At 41.4% G+C, this 17,124-nt stretch overlaps 1 protein-coding gene across 1 annotated transcript; it reads right to left on the bottom strand.

The window, feature by feature from the left end:
• Positions 1-671: 671 nt before the first annotated feature.
• On the bottom strand, positions 672-11,666 carry LOC106575566 (insulin-like growth factor-binding protein 5). Its single transcript, XM_014152143.2, has 4 exons — positions 10,856-11,666; positions 3,612-3,811; positions 3,383-3,502; positions 672-2,607 (listed from the first exon to the last, which is right to left on the bottom strand). Exons 1-4 carry the CDS (start codon positions 11,187-11,189, stop codon positions 2,470-2,472), a joined length of 792 nt encoding a protein of 263 aa, XP_014007618.1. The 5' UTR covers positions 11,190-11,666; the 3' UTR covers positions 672-2,469.
• Between the last annotated feature and the right edge of the window lie 5,458 nt (positions 11,667-17,124).

Genomic DNA, 17,124 nt, shown 5'->3' on the forward strand with positions numbered 1-17,124 from the left:
ATACATCTTCTACACACTGTAGGAAAACCACATAGACAAAGTCTTGTTGTTACAAATACACGTTTTAGATTTCCTCGTTAATAGGAACACAAATTGAAATGTAGAATTGTTTTGTGATAAAGAACGTCTTGTTATAAGATGAAGTACATGATTAAATGGATGGTAACTTCCTGTACGTTGATTGTGTATTCATTCGGGCGTATGCCCTGGTATCTTGTGTCTCATTTTCTTGCTGGAGGTCTAGGTGTAGATAAGACATCGTATTTCATGGTACAACCCATTTCATGGTACAACCCATTTCATGGTACAACCCATGGTACAACCCATTTCAAGGTAAAACCCACTGCTTTGTATGTATGGAAATTCTTCTACGTTTCTTTATGTGGTATGGTAGCTATGGTAACTGGATCTTCTGGTAGACAATCATTTGAAGCCAGCAGCAGGTGTATAGGGAACTTGCATTAAGGCTTACAAATAGTGTTGCAAAATTCCAGTAACTTTCCCCAAAATTGGCAGGTTTGCCAGAAATCCTCATTGGAGGATTCTGGATTTCCTGCTTATTCCCTCCTGAATCTGGGAATCTTCCAACCGGGATTTCTGGAAAGTTACTGGAATTTTGCAACCCTACTTCCACAGCATAGAGCAAACAAAAGAAATAACAAACCTTCCCATACATCGATACATAACTTTATTTAAATAAATGCTTTGTCGTTACAAAAAAGACAAGGTTAAAGTACATCAATTCCACAGTGAATAAATATGACATATTTGTGATATTCACATAGATTTGTTAGTAACACTTCACTTAAAGCCAACAGGTGTATTGCATTGTAAGAATTGTCATAAGCATGTATGACCTTCTTATAACGTCTTACCATCGTCTCTGATGGACCCTGACTAAACAGCTATTTTCAGCCTGTTAAAGAATTGCAGCAAAGAAGCGTTATACCGTTTGGCTTTGAGTAAACTGTTACCTATTTGTGTCCTACATGGTTTTTTTATCACGAATATGGAATGTTTGAGATTTCATGGTCTTTCATACAAGCAAGCTTAAGACTGAGTTGAGAAAACTTTCCAAGTCTCCTATGCATTCTAGTGGCAGGCATAGGCTGTACACACAGCCCCTGTCAAAGCTATCGGCATGTTACCATACCCTGAAAAAAGGGATGTCTATTTCAAGGAATGTCAACAAAATATCTGGCAAATGTTTTGAGATTCAATAAAATCAGTTGACGTCTGATTTAACATCATGTTCACAAACGGGACGTAGGATCAAAAAGTATCGTCACGGCCTTATATCCTGGAGACGTATATCTTCACACTCGTTAACTCATGGTTCTCTAGTAACCAATCTCAACATCCACATACTGCTAAAATGTCCTCATTCAACGACAAGGCCTGATAATCTGGATGTAAATCTGGATTCAAAGTCATGAGAGAGAGAGAGAAGGCACTGAGATTTCCATAGAAACCCAAAGAGCCACACCTTTCCAGGGGTCATACAGGAGAGTCCTAGGCAGAAGACTGTGTTGTGGTCAGACAGGAGGCTACGAGAAGTCAATAGAAACGGTGTGCAACATTTGCATGCGATTTGTGCCTGTGTTGGACTTTTCATAGCACCTGTACTTTCTTGGCTGTCGTTTATAAAAGACAAAACAAGCATATGACTGTCATGATGTGTTTTTGAGGTGATCTTTTTTATATACTTCAAGGAAGGTAAGGCACAATACAGACTACTAAAGGAGAAAGTATAGGAGGCACACACACACACACACAGTAATTTCATAGTCACCCCTATGAAACTATATTGAGACACAACCCATCAGAAGTAGCAGTTGATGGGTTGATTAAGATAGCTACTGTAACTACTCTGTAACAACCTACTGTATACGAGCAATTACTAGTTCTTAAGACCCTCAACTCTGAACAATTTGTGAGACAAAGTGGACGAAAGGCAGGACTGAAAAAAGCTCTTCTCATCGCACTCAGAAGGACATATAAGGACATAGACCCAAACTCAGACAGTAAAGTACTTTCAGTCACTGAGGTTCTCTTGTAGGGAAGTGCTCTGAAGGGACAAACATTTGGACCAAGAGAACAGAGTTACGTTTAAATACGACCCCAGATTACTGTGCTCCCCAGTAAAGAGTTCCTGTCAACATCACGATAACAACATAGGTGAAAAAGATGAGCTTTACTCTTTACTCTTTAGCCTTAGAAATTTTGTTTAAACAGAATCTAATATAATTTAAATCAGAGAACATTGTTATATGTGCTTTAAAGGGAGGTTATAGGTCATCTCAGTATAGGTGGATGTATAGTTTAAAACCATGTGTATGTACTGTATCTGTGCCCTGCTTTCCTGATTTGATTGGCTTTTGCATATTTTGCATGTACATGTGATTTGCAGGAGTAGGGCTAAAGGGAGCTGGGCCTTGGCTCATGTCAGGTGACCAAATTGGCCATCGCTCATTCGTTTTTGTTGCTGTTGCTCTCCGGGTCTTTGCACTGGATGTCCACTCCACTGTAGTCAGTGCCAGGGAGCTGCACGCCAAAACGGTCCACACACCAACAGATCCCCCGCTTCCGCCCACGTGATGGTTTACACTGCAGGAGGAGAGGAAATAGCAGGGAATAAGATGGAATACAATTAAATGAAATAGAATAGGATAGAATGAAATAGAATAGAATAGGATAGAATATATGATAGGAATACAATGAAATGAAATAGAATAGGATAGAATAAAATAGAATAGAATATGATAGAATATGATAGGAATACAATGAAATGAAATAGAATAGGATAGAATGAAAAAGAATAGGATAGAATAAAATAGAATAGGTGTCACGCCCTGGCCATAGAGAGGGTTTTGTTCTCTATTTTGGTTAGGCCAGGGTGTGACTAGGGTGGGCATTCTATGTCCTTTTTTCTATGTTTTGTATTTCTTTGTTTTGGCCGGGTATGGTTCTCAATCAGGGACAGCTGTATATCGTTATCTCTGATTGGGAGCCATACTTAGGCAGCCTGTTTTCCTTTGGGTTTTGTGGGTGGTTTATTTCTGTTTAGTATATCTTACCTGACAGAACTGTTTGGCTGTCGGTTTTTGTTTCTTTGTTTATTGTGTTCTCAGTATAATAAATTCATGATGAGCACTAACCATGCTGCGCCTTGGTCTACTCCCTGCAACAGCCATTACAATAGGATAGAATAAAATAGAACAGGATAGAATCGGATACAATAGAATAGAATAGAATAGAATAGGACAGGAAAGAATCGGATACAATAGAATAGAATATGATAGAATAGAATAGGATCAAATGAATAGAATATGATAGAATAGAATAGGATACAATAGTATAGGATAGAATAGTCCATGGGTACCTGCTTGTGCTTGAAAAATCCCTTCTTGTCACAGTTGGGAAGGTATAGGGACAGAGCTAGGACTCTAGATGTGTTTTTCATCCTCTGAATGATCCCGTCCAGCTTTCTCCTGCAGGATCCCTACACACATACAGGGTCATAGTTTAGGGCAAGTATGGCGTGTGTGTGTGTGCGTGTGTGTGCGTCTGCGTGTTTGTCTGTGTATACACTGTATATATGTTCAACTTACAAACTCAGGCTGCAGTTTGTCCAGGGTGAGGGTTGAGTAGTCAAGGCTGCTGACAGAGTGGAGCTTGGCCTGCTGTCTCTTGCGGTCTTTAGCCTGTCTCATGGCCTGAGCCTTGCGGCTGCTGATGTGGTCTCTGCCCCCGTACAGAGGCACCTTGGCCTGGGGCAGCAGGGACTCTGGAACCTCTGGAGAATAACCGTCTGGGGAGACAGAGAGTCAGAAAGGATGATGATGGTTGTGGTGGTGGTGAGGAAGAGGAGCAGGAGGAGGAAGAGGAGGAGGAGGAGGAGGAAGTGAAGGGGAGGAGGAAGAGGAGGAGGGCGAGGAAGAGTAGGAGGAGGAGGAATATGAAGAGGAAGAGGAGGAGGAAGGGGAGGAGGAGGAGGAGGAGGAGGTAGGAAGAGTGGAATACTATCAAGGTCTTCCACATCGGTGCAGATGAAGGAAAAGAGTTGAAAAGAGGCAGCAGGTTTAGACAGAGCCTCTCCTAACACTAGAGGGAGACCTTGAGGTTTTCCCAATCAAGAAATCTCCAGCTGAATCATACAATGTGTGCCTACTTCTCACATGGTCAGTCAGTGGTTAAGGGAGTTATTCGCCATGGTTCATTTACAAGCATTTCTCCATTCTCTTAATCTGATCCTCTTCTCTCTACCCAACTGTCATACTTGAGTAAAAGTAAAGATACCTTAACAGAAAATGACTCAAGTAAAAGGGACCCAGTAAAATACTACTTGAGTAAAAGTCTAAAGGTATTTGGTTTTAAATATACTTAAGTATCAAAAGTAAAACTGTAAATCGTTTCAAATTCCATATATTAAGCAAAGCAGACGGCACCGTTTATATGTTTATTTCTTTATGTATGGATAGCCAGGGGAACACTCCAACACTCAGACATCATTTGAAAATGAAGCATGTGTGTTTAGTGAGTCCGTCAGATCAGAGGCAGTAGGGATGACCAGGGATGTTCTCTTGTGAAGTGCGTGAATTGAAGTGGTGGAAAAAGTACCCAACTGTCATACTTGAGTAAAAGTAAAGATACCTTAATAGAAAATGACTCAAGTAAAAGTAAAAGTCACCCAGTAAAATTCTCCTTGAGTAAAAATTTAAAAGTATTTGGTTAAAAATATACTTAAGTATCAAAAATAAAAGTATAAATAATTTCAAATTTCTTTTTTATTTATTTTATTTACGGAAAGCCAGGGTCACACTCCAACACTAAGACATAATTTACAATCAAAGTATTTGTGTTTAGTGAGTCCACCAGATCAGAGGCAGTAGGGATGACCAGGGATGTTCTGTTGATAAGTGTGTGAATTGGACTATAGTAAAGTTGTAAAGTAAAGTAAAGTAAAGTACAAATACCCCAAAAAACTACTTAAGTAGTACTTAAGTATTTTACACCACTGCTCCCACCCTCTATCTCGCTCTCTCCTGCAACACTCTCTCTTTTTAAACTGGACAACTACAAATCTTGTGTAGATATTTACTCATTTATGGCATTGAATTGACTCCATATAATACATGGAGTGGCTGGCATTGAATTCACTCCATATAATATTTGGAGTGATGAATGCCATGAATCAGTTAATACTGTATGTATACAAGATTTGTACTGTAGTTGTACACTGGAGTTGTTGCATGCGAGGTGGAGATTTCCTTTTGCAGAGTCCCTGGCTTGTAGCTGGAGCTAAGAGGGAGCAAAATGTAAACTGTGACATAGCTGGATTAGGGCCAAGAGAGTGGTGTGGTCTATCATGTCTATCAATGCAACAGTCCTCTCAAGTCGATGCGTGGCACATGCAATGGAAGACATGACTTTTAAACTGGGTCATCCAATGAACATACAGCATTCTACACCTCTCACTCTCTCTCCCTCTCTCTCTCTCTCTCTCTCATTCTCCTCCCCTATCTTCCTTTCTCCTCTCTCTCTCTCTACCCCTTGGCTGTGAATGACAAATGCGAACAGATCCTATAAAACTGGCAAGAATCCCTGGGTCTTGCCAAATCCAAATGTCCACATCTCTACATGCATATTTCAGCAACCCACTTCCTCTGTCATAAAGATATTAACTCTGACTAAAGATAGACCATATGCAGCAGGGACAGATCTATAAGCATAAGGAATGCTTCATTACAACAAAGTTATAAGAGTTATATAATACATAAGAGTTAACAGTTACATATTATAGAAGAGTTATGAGTTATAAAAGTTATATATTATATAAGAGTTATATATTATATACGAGTTATAAGAATTGTAAAATATATAAGAGTTGTAAGAGTTGTAAGAGTTGTATACTATATAAGAGGTATACGAGTTATATAATATATTAGAGTTATATATTATATACGAGTTATAAGAGTTACATATTATATAAGAGTTATATATTATATAAGAGTTATAAGACTTATAGAATATATAAGCGTTATAGGAGTTACATATTATATAAGAGTTATATATTATATACGAGTTATAAGAGTTACATATTATATAAGAGTTATGAGTTACATAATATATAAGAGTTATAAGAGTTATATATTACATAAGAGTTATAAGAGTTATATATTATATAAGAGTTATAAGAGTTATATATTACATAAGAGTTATATATTATATAAGAGTTATAAGACTTATATAATATATAAGGGTTATAAGAGTTACATATTATATAACAGTTATATATTATACACTGCTCAAAAAAATAAAGGGAACACTTAAACAACACAATGTAACTCCAAGTCAATCACACTTCTGTGAAATCAAACTGTCCACTTAGGAAGCAACACTGATTGACAATAAATTTCAACATGCTGTTGTGCAAATGGAATAGACAACAGATGGAAATTATAGGCAATTAGCAAGACACCCCCAATAAAGGAGTGGTTCTGCAGGTAGGGACCACAGACCACTTCTCAGTTCCTATGCTTCCTGGCTGATGTTTTGGTCACTTTTGAATGCTGGCGGTGCTTTCACTCTAGTGGTAGCATGAGACGGAGTCTACAACCCACACAAGTGGCTCAGGTAGTGCAGCTCATCCAGAATGGCACATCAATGCAAGCTGTGGCAAGAAGGTTTGCTGTGTCTGTCAGCGTAGTGTCCAGAGCATGGAGGCGCTACCAGGAGACAGGCCAGTACATCAGGAGACGTGGAGGTGGCCGTAGGAGGCCAACAACCCAGCAGCAGGACCGCTACCTCCGCCTTTGTGCAAGGAGGAGCAGGAGAAGCACTGCCAGAGCCCTGCAAAATGACCTCCAGCAGGCCACAAATATGCATGTGTCTGCTCAAACGGTCAGAAACAGACTCCATGAGGGTGGTATGAGGGCCCGACGTCCACAGGTGGGGGTTGTGCTTACAGCCCAACACCGTGCAGGACGTTTGGCATTTGCCAGAGAACACCAAGATTGGCAAATTCGCCACTGGCGCCCTGTGCTCTTCACAGATGAAAGCAGGTTCACACTGAGCACGTGACAGACGTGACAGAGTCTGGAGACGCCTTGGAGAACGTTCTGCTGCCTGCAACATCCTCCAGCATGACCGGTTTGGCGGTGGGTCAGTCATGGTGTGGGGTGGCATTTCTTTGGGGGGGCCCCACAGCCCTCCATGTGCTCACCAGAGGTAGCCTGACAGCCATTAGGTACCGAGATGATATCCTCAGACCCCTTGTGAGACCATATGCTGGTGCGGTTGGCCCTGGGTTCCTCCTAATGCAAGACAATGCTAGACCTCATGTGGCTGGAGTGTGTCAGCAGTTCCTGCAAGAGGAAGGCATTGATGCTATGGACTGGCCCGCCCGTTCCCCAGACCTGAATCCAATTGAGCACATCTGGGACATCATGTCTCGCTCCATCCACCAACGCCACGTTGCACCACAGACTGTCCAGGAGTTGGCGGATGCTTTAGTCCAGGTCTGGGAGGAGATCCTTCAGGAGACCATCCGCCACCTCATCAGGAGCATGCCCAGGCGTTGTAGGGAGGTCATACAGGCACGTGGAGGCCACACACACACTACTGAGCCTCATTTTGACTTGTTTTAAGGACATTACATCAAAGTTGGATCAGCCTGTAGTGTGGTTTTCCACTTTAATTTTGAGTGTGACTCCAAATCCAGACCTCCATGGGTTGATAAATTGGATTTCCATTGATTAATTTTGTGTGATTTTGTTGTCAGCACATTCAACTATGTAAAGAAAAAAGTATTTAATAAGATTATTTCTTTCATTCAGATCTAAGATGTGTTGTTTAAGTGTTCCCTTTATTTTTTTGAGCAGTATATAAGATTTATAAGGGTTATATATTATATAAGAGCTATATAATATATAATATTTAACTGTACTGTATTTAACAATATGTATATATGATTAGTGTGTAAATAGTATTTGTGTTGTCACTTGGTGTCTTTCCTATAACAGAAGATATTACATTAAATTCATAATTAAAAAAATACAAATAAAATAAGAGTTATATAATATATAGGAGTTATAAGAGTTATATAATATATAAGAGTTATAAGAGTTATATATTATGTAAGAGTTATAAGATGTATATATTATATATGAGTTATAAGAGCTATACATTATATAAGAGTTATATAATATATAAGAGTTATATAATATATAATAGTTATAAGAGTTATATATTATATACGAGTTATAAGAGCTATACATTATATAAGAGTTATATAATATATAAGAGTTATAAAAGTTATATAATATATAAGAGTTATAAGAGTTATATAATATATATGAGTTATATATTATATAAGAGTTAAGGGTTATATATTATATAAGAGTTATAAGAGTTATATATTATATAAGAGTTATACGAGTTATAAATTATATAACAGTTATAAGAGCTATATATTACATAAGAGTTATATAATATACAAGAGTTATAAGAGTTATATATTATATACGAGTTATAAGAGTTATATATTATATGAGTTATAAGAGCTATATATTACATAAGAGTTACATAATATATGAGTTATATATTATATAAGAGTTATAAGAGTTATATATTTTATCAGAGTTATAAGAGTTATATATTATGTAATAGTTATAAGAGCTATTTATTATATAAGAGTTATATATTATATAAGAGTTATATATTTTGTAAGAGTTATAAGAGTTATATATTATATAAGAGTTATAAGAGTTATATTATATATAAGAGTTATATTATATATAAGAGTTATAAGAGTTATATATTATATACGTTATAAGAGTTACATAATATAAAATAGTTATAATAGCTATATAATATATGAGTGTTGTAAGAGTTATATAATATATAAGAGTTCTATATTATATAAGTTATAAGAGTTATATAATAATAACAGTTTCAAGAGTTATATAATATATGAGAGTTGTAAGAGTTACATAATATATAAGAGTTATAAGAGTTATATATTATATAAAAGTTAGAGTTATATATTATATAAGAGTTAGAGGAGTTATATATTATATAAGAGTTATATGAGTTGTATATTATATAAGCGTTATAAGAGTTAAATATTATATAACTTTTTAAATTTTTTTACATGTATTTTATTTGAATGTAATATCTTCTGTTGTTCTTGTCTATTACTGTTCTCTACTTTGTCATGTACTTGTATGTTTCATTTGGACCCAATGAAGAGTAGCTGCGGCATGTGCAGTAGCTAATGAGGATCCTAATAAACTAAACTATACATCGCTAAGCAGGCGATTGAGTGGTATGTCACAGGGTTGAGAATGTCTCTTGTGATATCAACGCTCCCGTCATCCTTCCTAGATTATTCTCAGAAAAGAGAATTCCCTCTTCAGTCCACCGGTTCCGCTGACACTATTATTCTCCTGAGGCTGGTGCGTAGGCAGCATAGCCCAGCCGGCGTATAAAACCCAATCAAGTCCTCACTTCCTAATCTGGCCCACTCTAATCTTGCCAATGCTGCTGACTGAGGGATTCAGTGGGTTATGATGCATTTCCTGATCTGGGCGAATTTGATGCTCTCAAAATCCCACAGATTTAGTTGTAACGAAAAGACTCCCTATCCCCTTCCTCTCTCTTTTTACCTCCCACTCTCTCTGTCGATCTCTCTCTCTGTATCTGTCTATCTCTCTCTCTCTCTCTCTCTCTCTCTCTCTCTCTCTCTCTCTCTCTCTCTCTGTATGTCTATCTCTCTCTCTGTATCTGTCTATCTCTCTGTATCTCTCTCGACCCCCCACACTCTCGTCTCTCTCTCTCTCTCTCTCTCTCTGTCTCACTCTGTCTTCATCTCTCTACCTCTTTATCACTCTCTCTCTCTCTCTCTCTCTGTCTTGCTCTGTCTTTATCTCTTTTTCTCTCTCCTCCCCCTTGCCCTCTGTCCTCTCTAAATTCTCACACCCTGCAGGAAATGAGAAGAGGTGGTCAATTTTATCCAGTAGCAGGCTGGCAGTCAGAGAGGCACGCTCAGCTAACATTCTGCTGAATCACTGCACAGCTTAAAGATGATGACGGAGGGAGAGATGGAAAGAGGCACAGGAGAAGGAGAGAAGGAGAGGGAATTTGAAGGAGGAAGAGTGAGATAGAGAAAGGATATTGGAGGAAGAAATCTAGCCAGAGAAAGATGTAGAGATTACTTATTGCAGGTGAAGCTGAGGGAATGAGGGGGGGGGGGGGTTGGACATGGCAATGATGGAGAGAGGGAGGGTTGAGGGGGAGGAGGGAAAAACGCTGATCAGGAGAGAAAATGAAAACTAAAGCTTGGGGGAAACCCTGTGAAAGAACGTGACACTTGAGAAACCCGCTGACTAAGTGCTAATGTGTCAGACACAGTGACTGTCCCTCAAATGGCCCTCTAGAGAGCTGAGGAGGCTCTAAAATGTTTGTAATCTTCTTCACCTTGTTTCATGTACCTGGCACTAGGTCACTCATGCCAAGATGATGCCCTTGAAAACCCCTGATTTTCAGCTCTCAGCTGTGTGCTATCAATCAAACAATCTTGGTAATACATGTGGTGGATTTGGAATACACTACAGGGTGTGGTGTTTTTATGTGTGTGTGTGTGTGTGTGTGTGTGTGTGTGTGTGTGTGTGTGTGTGTGTGTGTGTGTGTGTGTGTGTGTGTGTGTGTGTGTGTGTGTGTGTGTGTGTGTGTAACAAATGGGATAATCTGCAGATGTAGTTCCAATAAAGATATGTGTGTCTACATATTGAACATTTTAAAGAAATCCAAATGGGAAAAAATGATAAATCAGTAAATGAAGACTCATATTTACCCCTGCCTGGATGCAGCGGTTTGTACATCTTCTCGTTGGCGCACACTCCTCTCCCGTGGAGGAGCGCGTGCAGCGGTTTCTCCTCCCCGCTCTTCGGCAGGCATCGGAGCCCGTGCGTGCAAGTCCCCGTGTACACCCCGCACGACTGGCCCTCGGGGAGCGCGCAAGTCAGGCAACAACCACAGCCAGGCTCCTTCACCAGCTGGCATCCCACCGGCACTGGCGGACACATCGACATAAGCTTCTGGTCACACGGTTCGCACGGTACGAACGAGCCCAAACAACCCGACTCGCTTAGGAGAAGCGTTGCCAGGAGTGAAAAACTAACCAGCATATTGTTTCAAATTAAAATGATTACAAACATAAAACAACTATAATCAACTACTATGTGTACTGCATGGAACGCTTGTAATGCTTTCGATCATTGGGGTTTTGGGGCAAAAGTCCTTGAAAGAGTCACCATCCACAGGTGGCTGCCTGCGTGCGTAAAAGTCCCTTAATCACTGTATCAGATGCTAAGGTTCCACTCTTCACCCGGGCGAAGTGTCTTCGTTGTCTTTATTGTGTCAAATGTCCAATTATATTCGAGTTTAGATTGTCCACCGCGAAATAACGCGAGTCTTCTCCTTTCGAGCGTTCAAATGTCGTTTTACGCATGCACATCAATTGTCTCCAAATGAAGAAGAAAAAAGCAGGGATTGTCTTGTAGAAGAACCAATCTCTGTAGGCTGTCCTCCCCGCACGTTTTCTGCACATACAGTATAATATGTGGCTTTGAGCTTGCCTGTTTAAAAACTGCCAGAGGCGAATCCTGTAACGATGGGTATATGTCAAACGACGTTGATGGGGGAGGGCGCACTTGTCAACTCCGTGCGGTGCTGTTGATTGTACAGGGCGGGTCCTGACAAGTCCCCCGACTTCTACCGTTGGGTACAACGCAATGTTGAGGGCAAATAAATAAATCCAACTGACTGGGACCACAATGTTTTGGGGAGGATCTGCAAGTGCTGGATGTCCCCTGCATCAATCATGGACATTAACAGGGAATAAATAGGCCTATTTGTAGCCCCGAATTTCTCTTTGAAATACACTATTCTGGTGTATTTTCTGATGTTTTTTGTAATCAGGTGAGGAGGTGTTTTAAAAGAATGAATAAAGTAACACCAGTGATCCAGCCTTGAGTTGTATGGACTGATTTTAGGACCAGTGGACTAGACTGTGTCTACATTACAAACGTTATTTGCCTCAAAGCAACATCTGCAACTCTTTGAGAAAAAAAGTTGACCAACTGAGGTTAAATATTTGGCAGATGATGTTAGCCCCACCTCTGCAAGATGTTTCCTGGAAGCTCTCCCAGCTAAACTGGGGTCACTGTGAGCTGGGGTTGTCTGTAATATGACTGCATGTGGTCAAGATAAGCCTATGGTCAGTATAGTTCTCCAAGGTTGATGTGACCTTCAGTATAGTTCGCCAAGGTCAATGTGACCTTCAGCATAGTTCGCCAAGGTCAATGTGAACTTCAGCATAGTTCGCCAAGGTCAATGTGACTTTGAGTGTCCTGATGCCTAGTCATTTTACCCTGCCTTCATGTACACATCTACCACAAATACCTTATATATCCTGATGCCTAGTCACTTTACCCTGCCTTCATGTACATATCTACCTCAAATACCTTGTGTATCTCTCTCTACATTGATCTGGTACTGGTACTCCCTGTATATAGCTCCACAGTGATCGGGTACTGGTACTCCCTGTATATAGCTCCACAGTGATCTGGTACTCCCTGTATATAGCTCCACAGTGATCTGGTACTCCCTGTATATAGCTCCACATTGATCTGGTACTCCCTGTATATAGCTCCACATTGATCTGGTACTGGTACTCCCTGTATATAGCTCCACATTGATCTTGTATTGGTACTCCCTGTATATAGTTCCACAGTGATCTGGTACTGGTACTCCCTGTATATAGCTCCACATTTATCTGGTACTGGTACTGCCTGTATATAGCTCCACAGTGATCTGGTACTGGTACTCCCTGTATATAGCTCCACATTGTCGTAGGGTTTAGACCAAGACACAGCGGGAAAATGTATACTCATCTTATTTTATTAAAGGATAAAGAAGGAAAAACCAAAACGTATACAAAAACACGACAAACACCAGGCCGGTAAGGCACAAAGCTATACACAGCAACAATCTCCCACAAAATCCCATGACAAAAACACTCCTGATTTATAGGACCTTCAATCAGAGGCAATGATAGACAGCTGCCTCCAATCCACATTACCAAAACATAGAAATACAAACACCTAGACAGAACATAGAAAAACTAACATAGAACAATAACCAAAATCCTGGACTAATAAATCAAATACCCCTCTACCTAAATACATAGCCCAAACCATATAAACCAAATACCCCTCTACATGAACACATACACAAACACACCCTGAACCACATAAAACAAATACCCCCTGCCACATCCTGACCAAAGTAAAAGAACAAATAACCCCTTTACTGGTCAGGACGTGACACACATTGATCTGGTACAGGTACTTCCTGTATATAGCTCCACATTGATCTGGTACTGGTACTCCCTGTATATAGCTCCACATTGACCTGGTACTGGTACTTCCTGTATATAGCTTCATTCTTGTGTATTTTATTCCTCTTGTGTTACTATTGTTTTTGAAACTGGATCGTTGGGAAGCATTTCACGTTAAAGTCTACACCTGTTGGATTCGGCGAATTTGACAAAATATTTTTGGGGGATTTGATTTGAATATGCTCCTGGCCCGGCGTGCATGGATGTCACTGAGATACAACGTCAACCAACCCACTATTCATTTCATCTGGATTTGAAAATAGGAGTGAGATTTAAATGCTGGTGGAGCACATTAAATTGATCAAATCTGTCGTTGTGTTCATTGGGTTAGGGAGGACGACGGGCTGGTTCCTGTGTGGACACGCCTGGTGTCGTGTCAGTTGAAACACGAGGCGGCTAATATAGCGCCTGTTGATATGAGAGTGGAGAGCTACTCTCCCACAAGCTTGGCTGGTGCTTAAACCCCCTGAATTCAGACAAACAAAAGGTGTGATTGGTCCGCACTCAAAAAGATGTCTCATAAAACTTACTTAATTTTCGATGTACAAAAAATATTTTCACTGCACCAGGGATAGCGTACACAGACGTTTTGCCTTTGCAGCCTTCTTCAGTGTGTAGGAGAGATAGTATTACTGAGGATAAGGGCTATGGAGGTGCTGTTTTGACAGACATGGCCTGAGGCTAGGGGCTATGGAGGTGCTGTTCTGACAGCCATGGACTGAGGATAAGGGCTATGGAGGTGCTGTTCTGACAGCCATGGACTGAGGATAAGGGCTATGGAGGTGCTGTTCTGATAGACATGGACTGAAGCTAGGGGCTATGGAGGTGCTGTTCTGACAGCCATGGACTGAGGATAAGGGCTATGGAGGTGTTGTTCTGACAGCCATGGACTGAGGCTAAGGGCTATGGAGGTGTTGTTCTGACAGCCATGGACTGAGGATAAGGGCTATGGAGGTGCTGTTCTGACAGCCATGGACTGAGGATAAGGGCTATGGAGGTGCTGTTCTGACAGCCATGGACTGAGGATAAGGGCTATGGAGGTGCTGTTCTGACAGCCATGGACTGAGGATAAGGGCTATGGAGGTGCTGTTCTGACAGCCATGGACTGAGGATAAGGGCTATGGAGGTGCTGTTCTGACAGCCATGGACTGAGGATAAGGGCTATGGAGGTGCTGTTCTGACAGCCATGGACTGAGGATAAGGGCTATGGAGGTGTTGTTCTGACAGCCATGGACTGAGGATAAGGGCTATGGAGGTGCTGTTCTGACAGCCATGGACTGAGGATAAGGGCTATGGAGGTGCTGTTCTGACAGCTCAACTCAGCTCTGCTCAGTGAAGTCATGATGTTTCTGACACTCCCCACCCTGTAGCAATGGACCATGGCCAACTCATCTACGTGTGTGTTTGTGTTTGTGTGCATGTGTGTGCGTGTGTGCATGTGTATGTGTGTGTGTGCGTGTATGTGTGTGTACTAGCATGTGTGTTGTGAGGATCATGCGCTAAACTGCCACCCGATACTGGTTGTTTCTGGGGCTTCTCTTAGTCCTGGGATCACAGTGAGCTGTTCAGGACCTCTCTTAGTCCTGGGATCACAGTGAGCTGTTCAGGACCTCTCTTAGTCCTGGGATCACAGTGAGCTGTTCAGGACCTCTCTTAGTCCTGGGATCACAGTGAGCTGTTCAGGACCTCTCTTAGTCCTGGGATCACAGTGAGCTGTTCAGGACCTCTCTTAGTTCTGGGATCACAGCTGTTCAGGCAGAAGGTAAAGCAAGACGCAGGTCTAGTATGTCTTCTCCCTGCTCCAACCTCCTCCACATCTCACACTACTAACCATCCCCCTCTCCTGATATGATTCAGTTTTCTCAAATGCCTTGACTTCTCTCTCGCTCTCTCGCTCGCTCTCTCGCTCTCTCATATATATATATATATGGACCTTTGTTTTGCTGCTCTGTGGTATTTTTATGTCCTACTGTATCCCCTCAGTGTGTGTCACTGAGTTCATCATGGCCCTTCTTTATCAAGCCCAGAGGGGGGTTTCTGCTGTATTTCTCCTCTCTGACACACAGCCCTTACTGTAAACAACACTACTGGGATCTAACCACTGAGAATGTGCTGAGACAATAGTTACTTACTTTTCCTCTTGATTCTCAGAGAATAAAGTCATATCTGGGGTGTGTATCACAACTCACTCTGATTGTGCATGCGAAGAGAATGGCCTGGAACTGGATCTGGCCTGGATCTGAGAGTGTACTCACTAACTCATTAGGATGAAGGTCCACTTTACTCATGATGCAGTGTATTTGTCAAAATATAGTAATATATAAAATATAGACAGTACTAAATTAGCCAATATGGCAGCTACAGTCCAGTAACTCTAACCTCAAATCAGCAGGGGAAGGCAGGGATCTCCACGCAATGCCCAGGCAGGACAGCCTAGGAGAGCACAGCAGGGGAAGAACTAGAAATCAGATCGGAGAGGAGAGGAGAGAGTAGAGGAGATAGGAGAGAGAGAGTAGAGGAGATAGGAGAGAGAGAGTAGAGGAGATAGGAGAGAGAGAGTAGAGGAGAGAGAGAGTAGAGGAGATAGGAGAGAGAGAGTAGAGGAGATAGGAGAGAGAGAGTAGAGGAGAGAGAAAGTAGAGGAGATAGGAGAGAGAGTAGAGGAGAGAGAGAGTAGAGGAGATAGGAGAGAGAGAGTAGAGGAGATAGGAGAGAGCGAGTAGAGGAGAGAGAGAGTAGAGGAGATAGGAGAGAGAGAGTAGAGGAGAGAGCGAGTAGAGGAGATAGGAGAGAGAGTAGAGGAGATAGGAGAGAGAGAGTAGAGGAGATAGGAGAGAGAGAGTAGAGGAGATAGGAGAGAGAGAGTAGAGGAGATAGGAGAGAGAGAGTAGAGGAGATAGGAGAGAGAGAGTAGAGGAGAGAGAGAGTAGAGGAGATAGGAGAGAGAGAGAGTAGAGGAGATAGGAGAGAGCGAGTAGAGGAGAGAGAGAGTAGAGGAGATAGGAGAGAGAGAGTAGAGGAGATAGGAGAGAGCGAGTAGAGGAGAGAGAGAGTAGAGGAGATAGGAGAGAGAGAGTAGAGGAGATAGGAGAGAGAGAGTAGAGGTCTTAGGAGAGAGAGAGCAGAGGAGAGAGAGAGTAGAGGAGATAGGAGAGAGAGAGTAGAGGAGATAGGAGAGAGAGGGTAGAGGAGAGAGAGAGTAGAGGAGATAGGAGAGGGAGAGGAGAGAGGGGGGAGAGAGGGAGAGAGAGAGGAAGGGGAGAGAGGGAGAGAGAGAGAGATAGAGAGGAGAGGAGAAAGAGAGAGGTGAGAGAATTATGTGAACGTCTAACAAGAAAAGAGACAAAATGCAAGTGGCATGCTTTGTATCCAAACTTGGCTCTTTCTTGGAACTGCAAAGTGTGGTGTAAATGTTAGACTCTTGGAATACATGGAATTTCTGTTCACTTCCTATTTAAATAATACTGCTTTCTCGGAATAGGCAGTACTGCATGTCTAGAGAGTTTTCCAACATGTCACAACAGTTTCCAAGAAAATATGGATCCTACTGGAAAGACGAGCTCCTTGGTTGAGCCCATCACTTACTGCTCTGTTGGTTCTTTCTCGCACTTTCTGAACTTTGAACTTGTGGTCAAGTTGTCCTCAACTCCCATCTATTCCCA

This window comes from Salmo salar, chromosome ssa17 (genome assembly GCF_905237065.1).
Source record: "Salmo salar chromosome ssa17, Ssal_v3.1, whole genome shotgun sequence".
Lineage (NCBI taxonomy): Eukaryota > Metazoa > Chordata > Actinopteri > Salmoniformes > Salmonidae > Salmo > Salmo salar.